The 10833-nt window shown below is 62.7% G+C and overlaps 2 protein-coding genes across 3 annotated transcripts; both read right to left on the reverse strand.

Moving 5' to 3' along the window:
* Positions 1-3166: 3166 nt before the first annotated feature.
* On the reverse strand, positions 3167-8240 carry LOC310888316 (uncharacterized protein). 2 transcript variants are annotated; one of them, XM_083814908.1, is made up of 12 exons: positions 7758-8239; positions 6705-7097; positions 6376-6483; positions 6158-6273; positions 6020-6078; positions 5447-5592; positions 5292-5360; positions 5054-5216; positions 4229-4408; positions 3970-4058; positions 3823-3881; positions 3167-3576 (listed from the first exon to the last, which is right to left on the reverse strand). In XM_083814908.1, exons 1-12 carry the CDS (start codon positions 8227-8229, stop codon positions 3547-3549), a joined length of 1884 nt encoding a protein of 627 aa, XP_083671034.1. In that variant the 5' UTR covers positions 8230-8239; the 3' UTR covers positions 3167-3546. The 2 variants fall into 2 exon arrangements, with proteins under 2 accessions (XP_083671034.1, XP_083671035.1); XM_083814909.1 differs by lacking the exon at positions 4229-4408 and having other exon boundaries at positions 7758-8240.
* A 576-nt stretch (positions 8241-8816) lies between these two features.
* Positions 8817-10212, reverse strand: LOC310888304 (uncharacterized protein; the record flags this gene model as incomplete). The annotated part of the gene is made up of 3 exons (XM_083814898.1): positions 9978-10212; positions 8995-9422; positions 8817-8828 (listed from the first exon to the last, which is right to left on the reverse strand). The coding sequence occupies exons 1-3, from the start codon at positions 10042-10044 to the stop codon at positions 8817-8819; spliced, it is 507 nt and encodes a 168-aa protein (XP_083671024.1). The 5' UTR covers positions 10045-10212.
* Between the last annotated feature and the right edge of the window lie 621 nt (positions 10213-10833).

Raw genomic sequence — 10833 nt, forward strand, 5'->3', positions numbered from 1 at the left:
CCGAGTTGGTGACGAAGGAGGTCGGGGTGGAGGTGGTAACAATAGAGGTTGGGAAACTGGAGGTGCTGACATTGGAGGACGGGCTCGAGGAGGTAGCAGAGGATGCTGGACTGGAGGCTGCTGAGGAGGAGGTCGGGTTGGTGGTGGTGGTTGGGGAGGTGGTCAAGGCCGTGCTCGAGTATGTAGGACTTGCGGCTGTGACCCAGGAGGTGGAGGTCGAGGCAGTGTAAGTGGAGGACGGGCTCGAGGTGGTGACAGTGGTTTCCAGACTTTGGGAGGATGCAGAGGATGTGGATGTCGAGGCCGTGCCCGAGGTTGTTGGACTTGAGGCGGTGACAGAGGATGTGGAAGTCAAGTCGGTGACCGAGGAGGCCGAGGTTGAGGTGGTGGGAGTGGAGGACGGTGTCGAGGCCGTGACAGAAGATTTCCGTGTCGAGGCGGTTGAGGAGGAGATTGAGGTCGAGGCCGTGAGTGAGGCTGTGGAAGCCGAGTTGGTGAGGAAGGAGGTCGGGGTGGAGGTGGTGACAATAGAGGTTGGGAAACTGGAGGTGCTGACAGTGGAGGACGGGCTCGAGGAGGTAGCAGAGGATGCTGGACTGGAGGCTGCTGAGGAGGAGGTCGTGTTGTTGGTGGCTGTGGAGGAGATCGAGGCTACGCCTGAGGATGTTGGACTTGAGGCCGTGTCCGAGGATGTTGGAGTAGAGGCGGTGACCGAGGAGGTTGAGGTCGAGACCGTGTGAGTGGAGGACGGGCTCGAGGTAATAACAGAGGCTGCTGGACTCGAGGCTGCTGAGGAGGATGTTGTGGTGGTGGTGGTTGTGGAGGTGGTGAAGGCCGTGCTGGAGGGTGTAGGACTTGAGGCGGTGACCGATGAGGTTGAGGTTGGGGCAGTGTCTGAGGAGGACCTACTCCTGGCAGAGTTTGATGCTGAGGTCTTCGCCGATAATAATTGAATCGAGGCGATGACTGAGGATATGGAAGTCGAGGCAGTGATTAAGGAGGTCAGGGTGGAGTTTATGACCCTAAAGGTTGGGGTCGAGTGGAGTGGAGTGGAGTATGTTTTCATAGCATTTATAGGGATTTGCAGAGTTGAAGCAGTTGTTAAGTATTTTGAGGCCAAGTCTGTGACTGAGGATGCTGGACTCGAGGCTGTGACTGTGGATGTGGATTTTGAGGCAGTGACAGTAGGGGCTGAGACTGAGGCGGTGTCAGGAGAGGATGGGCTCACGCTGGTGACAGAGGATTCTTTACTTGAGGCTTCAGAGGAAGGGTTTGGGCTTGAAGCAGTTCTGGAGGTCAAGGTCGTGGTTGTTGTTGTTGTGCTGCTGGCACCTGTGGACACAGTGAGCGTGGCTCAGCCGTGGGTCCTCCCTTTATGTCGCGGTTCGTCGGAATTGGGCGATAACATCTCCCGTCCCTTCCCTTCTCTGGAACCCTTGTTATCGCAGCTTTATCTCCAGGTCACGGCCTCGTGTGATCCGTTCCCCACCCCATCCCATCCCGCGCCCGCCTTTCCCCTTTGCCTCCTTCAGCCTCTTCTGTGTCCTTGCCCCCCTACACCCTCTTCCTCCCTCTCACTTTCAGCCCACTCCTTTCCTGTGCCCGTTTGCACGTCCCTCACGTGTGCACACTGTGTCAGGGCAAGGACACACGTGTGCAACCCTGGAGCCTTGCACAGGGACGAGGCTGGCCAGGAGGACCAATTTTTGGCCTCCGCTCCCCCTTGTCACTGTTGTCGTCCTGGACTGAGGAGTCGTGGGGTGTCCCCATCCCTGTACCTGTCTGGGGTCCCATCCCTGTCAACGTCCATGTCCCTGTCCCTGTCCCTGTCCCCATCCCTGCCTCTGTCCCCGTTCCTGTCCTCATTCCCATCCCTGTCCCCATCCTTGTCCCCGTTCCCATTCCCATCTCCTTCCCTGTCCCCATCTCCATCCCTGTCCCCATCACTGTCGCCATCCCTGTCCCCATCCTTGTCTTTATCCCCATCACCAATGTCCCTGTCCCCATCCCCAGTGTCCCTGTCACCACCAGGACGATGCCACCTCAGGCTGTGGAGGCCGATTCCCACCGAGCCTCCCCAACGTGCCCCCCGAGCACCCCAAAGAGATGCCTTGGGGGAGGCTGCCCCCTCCTGCCCCCCACAGCTGTGTTTCGGCGCCCCCCCGGCCGGGCTCCACTCACCTGCCACATCCCCGTAGAGGAGGAGGAGGAAGAGGAGGAAGAAGGCCCAGGTGCAAGCCCCCATCTTGGTGCCCCCCAGCCTCGCGGTGCCGCCGGCAGCATCCCAGTGCGGAGCCATGCCCGGGGCATGAGCGGCGGTGGGGAACTTTGCCCCTCTGTGGGGAGGAGCCGCACGTCCCCGCCTGGAGCTGCCCCAGGGCGGGCAGTTGTTGGGGGCATGCAGCTGTGCCCAGACCCCTCGTGGGCACCACAACCCCCGAGCAGACCCCCCACACCCTCCCCATTATCACCACCATCACCGCCACCACCCCGGGGCCACCACAACATCACAGGGAGGGGGTGTTTGCCCCGTTTGAGGTGAATCTGACCGAAAATGGGGAGCAGGGGCTGTGGGTTCTAGGGGACCACGGTGCTGGTGGGGACCCCCCAGGAGGACCCAGCTGGACCCCAGCGGCTGCAGCCCCCAGGGAGCCAGGTTTAGCTGTTTCCCATCTCCGCCCCCGCCGTAGCTGGCATGGGGCCATGGGAAGGTGCACCGGTGCCAGGCAGGGTGGCACCAGCAGAATATTTATTGCCTTTTGGGATGGGCACACACAAAGCCGGGCGTCCGCCCCCCCCCCCCCTCCGAGCTGGGATCTGCAAACAGGGGCGTTTCCTCTTCATCAATGAGCAAACAAACGCGCCCCGGACCCGCCAAGCCCATTAGCAGTCACGTCCGTGCTGTCCTGGGCAGCTTCCAGCTGTGTCGGAGTTCTCTGAGATCTATTCCAGCCTTGTCTGGGTCTTTCCAGATCGATTCCAACCATGTTTGGGTCTTCTGAGACTGTTTCCAGCCAAGGCTGGGTCTTTCCAGATCGATTCCAACCCTGGTTGGGTCTTCTGAGATCAATTCCAGCCATGGTTGGGTCTTCCCGGCTCGATTCCAGCCCCTCCCAACCATGACCCAAGCCCCCAGCCCAAGCACGCCATTGGCTGTGCTCTCCCAACCCCAGCTGCCCACATTATTTTTCAGAAGACAACAAAAATATGTTAATAAATATAATTAAATATATTTCCACGGGGACGAGGCTCATCCTGCTCCGGCCCAGGCGAAGCTTTGCAAGGAAGGATGGGACCTGGGTGCTATTGTGTCCTCTCCAGCAAGGGGTCCCCAAGGCCATGGGAGACCCCTCTTCTCTCACAGAAGAACCGGATCCCGACTGCTTTTGCCCCAAAAATGAGAAATGCTGAGAGGAGGAGGTTTTCCCACACGGTGAGGTCGGCGGTCTCTGCCACCCAAGCCAAGAGTCCTGTGTGGTGGGTGATGAAGGACATCGAGGTGGTCTTGGCCCCTCCTCAAGCTGGTTTTGGGGGCCACTTCGCAGCTCACAGGGACGCCGCACCTTCTGCTTCCCCCTGTGAAGAGGGAAGGAGCATTGAGGCCAGATCCGGGGTGGCCTGGAGAAGTCATGGAGGCCCCGTTGCGAGTCTTCAAGATCAGGTTTGGCTTCGGGGCTTTGAGGAACCCAGCATCATGTGAGACATCCCTGGATGGCTTGGACTGGGTGAGCTTGAAGGCTTCCTTACATCCCACCCCAACTCATCCCACCCCAACTCATCCCACCCCATGGCTCTACCACAGCCACCATCTTGTGCACCCACCAGCACAGGAGGGTCTGCAACCTCTGCGTTGGTCTTGTAGGAGCTGTGAGCGTAGGGACCTGGAAGGGGAGAAGATTCTGGTGAGGAATTTTCTGGTGAGGGTCTTCTCCCCATGAAGGGTCTGGGTTTGCCCCCACCAGGTCTCACCTTGACGTAGCGTCGAGCCTCTGCCGTTGACGTGGTAGATGCCGGTGGCACGAGCGTTGCGCTTGCCGTCTGGCCACCTATGGTCCTCGCTGTGGAGCAAGGCCTCCCGTGAGGCTCATGCATGGGGTGGGATGGGGCCGAACCCACCCACCCCACGGGGAAAAGCTGCTGCCCCTCCAAGTTGAGGCAAAGGGGCGCTTCTGAGGGTGTTGGACCTCCTCTCTGGACCTCCCCCGGCTGCCTGCCCTGCTCCCTTCACCTGATGCTGGGCGTTTTTCTCTTCCCCTGGGCCAAGCAGATGGAGAGGACGATGCAGAGGACGAGCAGGATGAGGAGGGTCAGCCCCAGCCCCAGCCCCACGCCCAGCCCCAGCCCCAGTTTGCTGATGTGGGTCTGGCAGCGGTCGCCGGAGGAGAGGTACCAGGGCACATCGGGGCAGCTGCAGGAGAAGACACAGCATGGGCAGGGTCCTGGACCCCCAGATCCGGCCCCGGGTATTCATTGGGGGTCAGGATCCTTCAGGTTCCCAGGATCCCTCCCAGAGGTGGGGAGAAGGTGGGAGAGCCAGCCCCATGTCCATGGGTTGGGGTCAAGGGTTGGGGTTTGGGGGGTCAAGGATTGGGGTTTTGGAGGACAAGTAATGGGGTTTGGGGTCAAAAGTTGGGATTTGGAGGTCAAGGGTTGGGTTTGGAGGTCAAGGATTGGGTTTGGGGGACAGAAGTTGGGATTTGTAGAGCAAGGGTTGGGCTTTGGGGGACAAGGATTGGATTTTGGGGGTAAAAAGTTGGGATCTGAAGATTAATAGTTGGATTTCGGAGGGCAAGGCTTGGGGTTTGGGGTTCAAACTCTGGAATTTGGGTTCAAGGATTGGGGTTGGGGTTCACAGCAGGGATAGGACTTGGGGTGGGGGTGAGGGTTGGGTCCCAACGCTGTGATCAGAACCAGATTTGGGTTAGGACAGGGTTGGGTTCAGGACCAGAACCTGGCTATCAGCCAGCATTGGGCAGGTTGGGACGGACACGTGGGGCAAAATCTGGGGCTAAAGGCCAGGATTTGGGGGCAAGGTTGGGCGGGCGGCGCTCACAAGCAGCGGGGCCCATCCAACGTCACCCGGCACAGCCCGGGGCCACAGTTGATGGTGCCGGGGACGTTGAGGGTGCAGTTGGTGATGCAGAGGAGGCTGTTATTCATCCAGTAGGGGTAGTAGAAGTGGCTGAAGTTGGCTGGCGTGTACTTCCGGCAGAGCTCTGCAGGGGACAGCGATGCCGATCAGACCCCGTCCCCGTCCCACTCCCCGCCACCACCCCACTGCCCACACTCACCGGTGGCGTTGAGCTTCGGCGCGGCGGCGAAGGCCCTCCGGGTGGCGAGCGCACCGAAGCAGAGCCCTTCTGTAAGAGATTGGGGGGGTCACCGGAGCCCCCTTGGTGCAAGAAATGGGGTGAGGAGGCCCAATCCTACGCCCCCCAGCACCCACCCGCTCCTTCACTGCAGTTTTGGGGCTGGATGGCCGCATTCGAAGCCTCCAGCAGCTCCCGAGTCCTCTGGCCGAGGCTGGCGTTGGCTTGGCCCCCGGCTGGAGGCTGCAGCAGGACTTTGTAGTTCACCACCACGCTGCCTTCCCTGGGGGGCACAAAGGGTGGGGGGTGAGGGACACGGCGGGCTCCTCACCTGTTCCCATCCCCGTGCTCTTCATCCCCTTCTTCATCCCCATCGTCATGCCCTACTTCACGCCCTTCATCATCCCCAGGCCCTTCTTCATCCCCAACCTCATCTTCATCCCCATGTCCTTCTTTATCCCCATATTCCTCCTCAGCCTCATCTTCCTCCTCAACCTCATCTTCATCCCCAGGCCCTTCCTGATCCCCATGCTGCCCTTCTTCATCCCCATGCCCTTCATCGCCATCTTCATCCCTGTCCCCAACCTCATCTCCATCCCCATGTCCTTCTTCACCCCCGTACCTATCTTCTTCTTCATCCCCATGCCCTTCATCCCCATCTTCCTCCCTATCCCATCCCATCCCCTCCTCGCCGTTGGCCACAAACTCACGTCAGAGCCAGCACCCGGGTGCCGCGGTAGCCAGAGACGTTCTGGTAGACCCGATCCATCTGGGGACAAGAAGACACGTGTCACCCGTCGTGACATGGGGCTGCTGTCCCGACACCATCACGATGCTGGGGTACTCACCGTGCGGCTGAACTCGTCCGCGAAGCTGCGGAAGGCGGCGGATGAGGTGTCCCCCATGTCCCCGGAGAAGCGGCGGTTGGTGACGCGCGCCATCAGCGCCACGCTGGGACCCAGCTCTTGGGGAGGAAGAGGAGGAGGAGGAAGAGGAGGTTGGTCAGGTCCCACGGTGAGTCCCCAAGATTAGGGGGGACAACGGGGGCATCCCCCCCCCGCCTTACCCGCTGTGATGTTGATGGTCGAGGCCCCAAACTGGCAGCGGGCTCCGTCCACGTTGGGGGGACACAGGCAAATGGTCCCAGTCCAGTACCCCCCGTTCAGGCAGGGGTCTGTGGGGAGAGGGGGGGTTGTGGGTACTCCCCCTGCACCCCCCTTTTCCCACGGCATTCTCCCACCCAGCGCATTCGGCGGGGTCGGAATGGGGAGAAAAGGCGACACCAACGGCTTTGGGGTTGGAGCAGCCGCCATCAAGGTCCACGGTGACGCCGACCTCCCTGGGTGGGGCTCCGGGTCTCCTGAAGGAGCCCCGGGAAGCCAAAGGGCCACCAACCTGCGGTGGTAGGGATGGCGGTGGTGGTGGTTCTCCTGGTGCTCCTCGGCGTGGCCTTGGTGGTAGGGCGAGCGGGCGTGGCGGTGCTGGTGGTGGTCATGGTCACGGTCGTGGTGGTGGCACCTTGCCTCTCGCACCGGGGCCCTTCGAAGCCCGGGGGGCAATAGCACTCGGTGCCCACGGCCGTGCCCCCGTGCTGGCAGGCGGTGGCCTCGTCGCGGATGTCGCAGCGGCGTCCCGACAGCCCCGGGGGGCAGACGCAGCGGTCGCCCACGGCGGTGCTGCCGGCGGCGCAGCGGGCGGCAGCGTCCGGCCTCTCGCAGGTGAGGCCGGAGAAGCCGGGCGGGCAGAGGCACTCGGTGCGGTTGGCGACGCCGCCGTTGAGGCAGGTGACTGCAAAGGGGAGGCCGGGTGGGTGACTTCCTCCTCCTCCTCATCTTCATCCCCTCCAGGAGAACCCCCCCCCCGTTCCCCTCCCGGCTCTTGGAAGCCCCCAGGGGCACCCAGTGGGTGTAGCGGTGGACCTCCATCCGTCCTCCCTCCCCAGGAGGCCCCCACCCAGGGATGCCTGCTGGGTGCTGCACCCACTTGCGTCCCCTCCTCCTCCGTCAGCCCCACAAGACTCCAGGTTCCTCCTGACCATGGGCAGGAGACCCCAACCCACCCCAAGGAGACCCCTTGAGAACCAACCACTGGGTGCTGCACCCACTTCCATCCTCTCCTCCTTCCTCCCCTCAAGGAGAACCCCAAGGACCCCAACGCCCCAAGGACCCCCACCCTAAGGACCCCCACCCCAACGACCCAATACCCAAAGAATCCCCACCCCCAAGGACCCCAACAACCCAAGGACCCTCACGACCTCAAGGGCCCCAAAACCCCGAGGACCCCCTACCCCAAAGACCCCCACCCCAAGGAACCAATGTCCCAAGAACCTTCCCCACTCCAAGGACCCCTTGCCCCAAGAACCCCTCACACCAAGGACCCCAACACCCCAAGGACCCCAACACCCCAAGGACCCCCCCATCCCAAGGACCCCCACCCCGTGACACCCACTGGCCGGAGGGCTGGACCCGTGTGGCAGGAAGAGGCAGATCATGGCCGAGACAGTGCTGTTGGTGACAGTGGTGACACTGGTGGTGCTGGAAGGGGACAGGGGTGTCCCCGTGGTGGCCGCCATGTTGGTGGGGCCGGTCGGGGTGGTGACGTTGCTTTTGGGGGGGGTCACGAGCGTTGTGTTGACTTCCCAAGGCATCGTTGCGTTGCTTTCCAAGGGTGTTGGCTCCGTGGTTTCACTTTCTGGGGGGGCCAGGAACGTCGTGTTGCTTTCTAGGGGGGCCAGAACTGTGACATTGCTTTCCAGGGGGGCCAGGAGTGTTGTGTTTCTCCCTGGGGGGGTCACAAGTGTTGCGTTGACTTCCCCATGTGTTGGCGGCGTGGTCGTTGCGTTGCTTTCCAAGGGCGTTGGTGTCGTGGTTTCACTTTCGGGGGGGGGCAGAAATGTGGTGTTGCCTCCTGGGGGGGTCATGAGTGTCGTGTTGCTTTCTGCGGGGTCCACGACTGTGACATTACTTTCTGGGGGGGTCAGGAGCATTGTATTCCTTGCTGGGGGGGTCACGAGTGTTGTGTTGACTTCCCCACGCGTTGTTGAGTTGTTTTCCAAGGGTGCTGGTGCCGTGGTTTCACTTTCTGGGGGGGGCGTGAGTGTCGTGTTGCTTTCGGGGGGGGTCAGGACTGTCATATTACTTTCGGGGGGGGGCAGAAGCGTTGTATTCCTTGCTGGGGGGGTCCCAAGCGTTGCGTTGACTTCCCCATGCATGGTTGTGTTGCTTTCCAAGGTTGTTGGCTCCGTGGTTTCGCTTTCAGGGGGGGCCAGGAATGTCGTGTTGCTTTCAGGGGGGGCCAGGAGCGTTGTGTTGCTTTCGGGGGGGGGCAGGAGCATTGTATTCCTTGCTGGGGGGGTCACGAGCGTTGCGTTGACTTCCCCATGCGTTGCTGCGTTGCTTTCCAAGGTTGTTGGCACCGTGGTTTCACTTTCTGGGGCGGACGTGAGCATCGTGTTGTTTTCTGGGGGGGCCAGAACTGTGACATTGCTTCCCGGGGGGGCCGTGGGCGTCATGTCACTTCCTGAGGGGGTCCCAAGCGTTGCGTTGACTTCCCCACCTCTTGGCGTCGTGGTCACGCCGTCGCTTTCCCGGCGCGTCGTCGCTGTGCCGTCGCTCGCCGGGGGGGTTGTGAGCGTAGCGTTTCCTCCAGGGGGGGCCGTGACCGGGGTCTCCCTTCCCCGTGATACCCCCCCACCCCCCCCCACCCCCCTCGTCTTCTCATCCGTGCTGGTGGTGGCGGTGGTGGCGGCACCGAAACACTCGCAGCGGGGTCCCCAGGTTCCCGGGGGGCACCGGCAAGCGCCCCCCTCCAGGGTCCCCCCGTTGAGGCAAGAGGTGGGGGGCTCGGCGAGCTGGCACGTGGCCCCCCCAAAACCGGGGGGGCAGACGCAGGTGGTCCCGAAGGCCGTGCCCCCATTGTGGCAGGCGCCCGAGGGGTCGGGGAGGTCGCAGAGGGGGCCCCCGAAGCCGGGGGTGCAGAAGCACTTGGTGCCCACCGGGGTGCCCCCGTTGCGGCAGGCCTTGGTGGGCTCGGGGGTCTCGCAGCGGGTGCCGTTGAAGCCGGGGGGGCAGGCGCAGGAGCCCCCCACCGCCGTGCCGCCGTTCTGGCAGGGGGCTGCGAGGGGGCGGCATGTGAGACCCCCCCTCCGGGGGGCTGCGTTGAATGGCCGTTAACTTCCCCCCCCCCAAAATGCACCTCAGGGGGTGGGGACCCCCCCCTCAAAAGCTGGCTGGGACCCCCCACCCAAGGGATCCCCTAAAAAGGAACCCCTTTAGCCAGGACGCCCCCCCTTACCCATAAATCCCCCTTACTCAAGAGCCCCCCTTTACCCCCCCCCTTACCCAAGAATTCCGCTTAGCCAAAGACCCCCCCCAACCAAGACCCCCCCACCCAAACACCCCCCTTACCCCACATACCCTTACCCAAAGACCCCCCCTTACCCAAGGGTCCCCCTCTTACCCCAAAGACCCCCCCCTTAACTAGAGACCCCCCCTTATCCAATAGACCCCCCCTTACTCAAAGTCACCCCCTTAACCCAAAGAACCCCCCTTACCCAAAGACCCCCCCACCCAAATACCCCCCTTACCCCAAATCCCCTTACCCAAAAAATCCGCCCCCCCCAAATTTCCCTCCCCACAATCCCCCCCCCCCCCAGTGCCCCCCACTCACCCGAGGGCGCCACAATGGGGACGAGGAGGAGGAAGAGGAGGAGGAAGAGGAGGCAGCGGAGCAGCATCGTGCCGGGGGGGGGCCCTTCGCCTGCCGTCACCGCCGGGGGGGGGGCCGTGCCTCGGCCCCCCTTTTATCGGGGAGGCCGGGGGCGGGCAGGAGCCGGCCCCGATAAGATTGGGGCGAGAGGCGGCGCCTGCTGGGGCGGTGCCCCCCCCCCCCCCAACGCCTTGTGCCCAAATCTGACCCCCCCCCTTTTACCTGTCCCCCCCCTTGGTGGCTGCTGAGTCACTGGGGATGGAGGCGGGAGGGGTACGTGTGTCGCCTGGTCCCCCCCCAAAAAAATGTCGCTGTACCCCCCCCCCCCCAAAAAGTCCTTGTCCCCACCCCCAAAAAAGAATTCCTTGTCCCCCCTCAAAAGTCCCTGCCCCCCCCAAAAGTCCCTGTCCCTCCAAAAAAGTCCATCCCCCCTAAAAAATGTCCCTGTCCCCTCCCCCCCCATCTCCTTGGGGTGTCCCAGTGCTCCCCAGTACAACCCAGTGCGTGCCTGCCCCCCGAGGACTGAGCCACAGGGGTTGCCTCCCCCCCCCCCCCCCAACGAGGTACTGGGGACCCCCCCAACCTGCTGCCCCCCCCCCAGGTACTGAGCCCCCTCCCAGGCACTGTGGACCCCCCCCAGATTCCCAAAGACCCCAAAGTGCCTGGGACCCCCCCCAAATTCAGCGCAGCCCCCACCTGCTTCCCCTCTGCTCAAGGTGCTGGGTCCCCCAAATAATCCCCCCCCCCCCAAATATTCCCCCCCCCCCCCGCCCCAAACTCACCCACCCCCATTTTGGGTGTGCTCTGATTTAGGGCC

Source organism: Anser anser (genome assembly GCF_964211835.1).
Source record: "Anser anser genome assembly, chromosome: 33".
Classification (NCBI taxonomy): Eukaryota; Metazoa; Chordata; class Aves; order Anseriformes; family Anatidae; genus Anser; species Anser anser.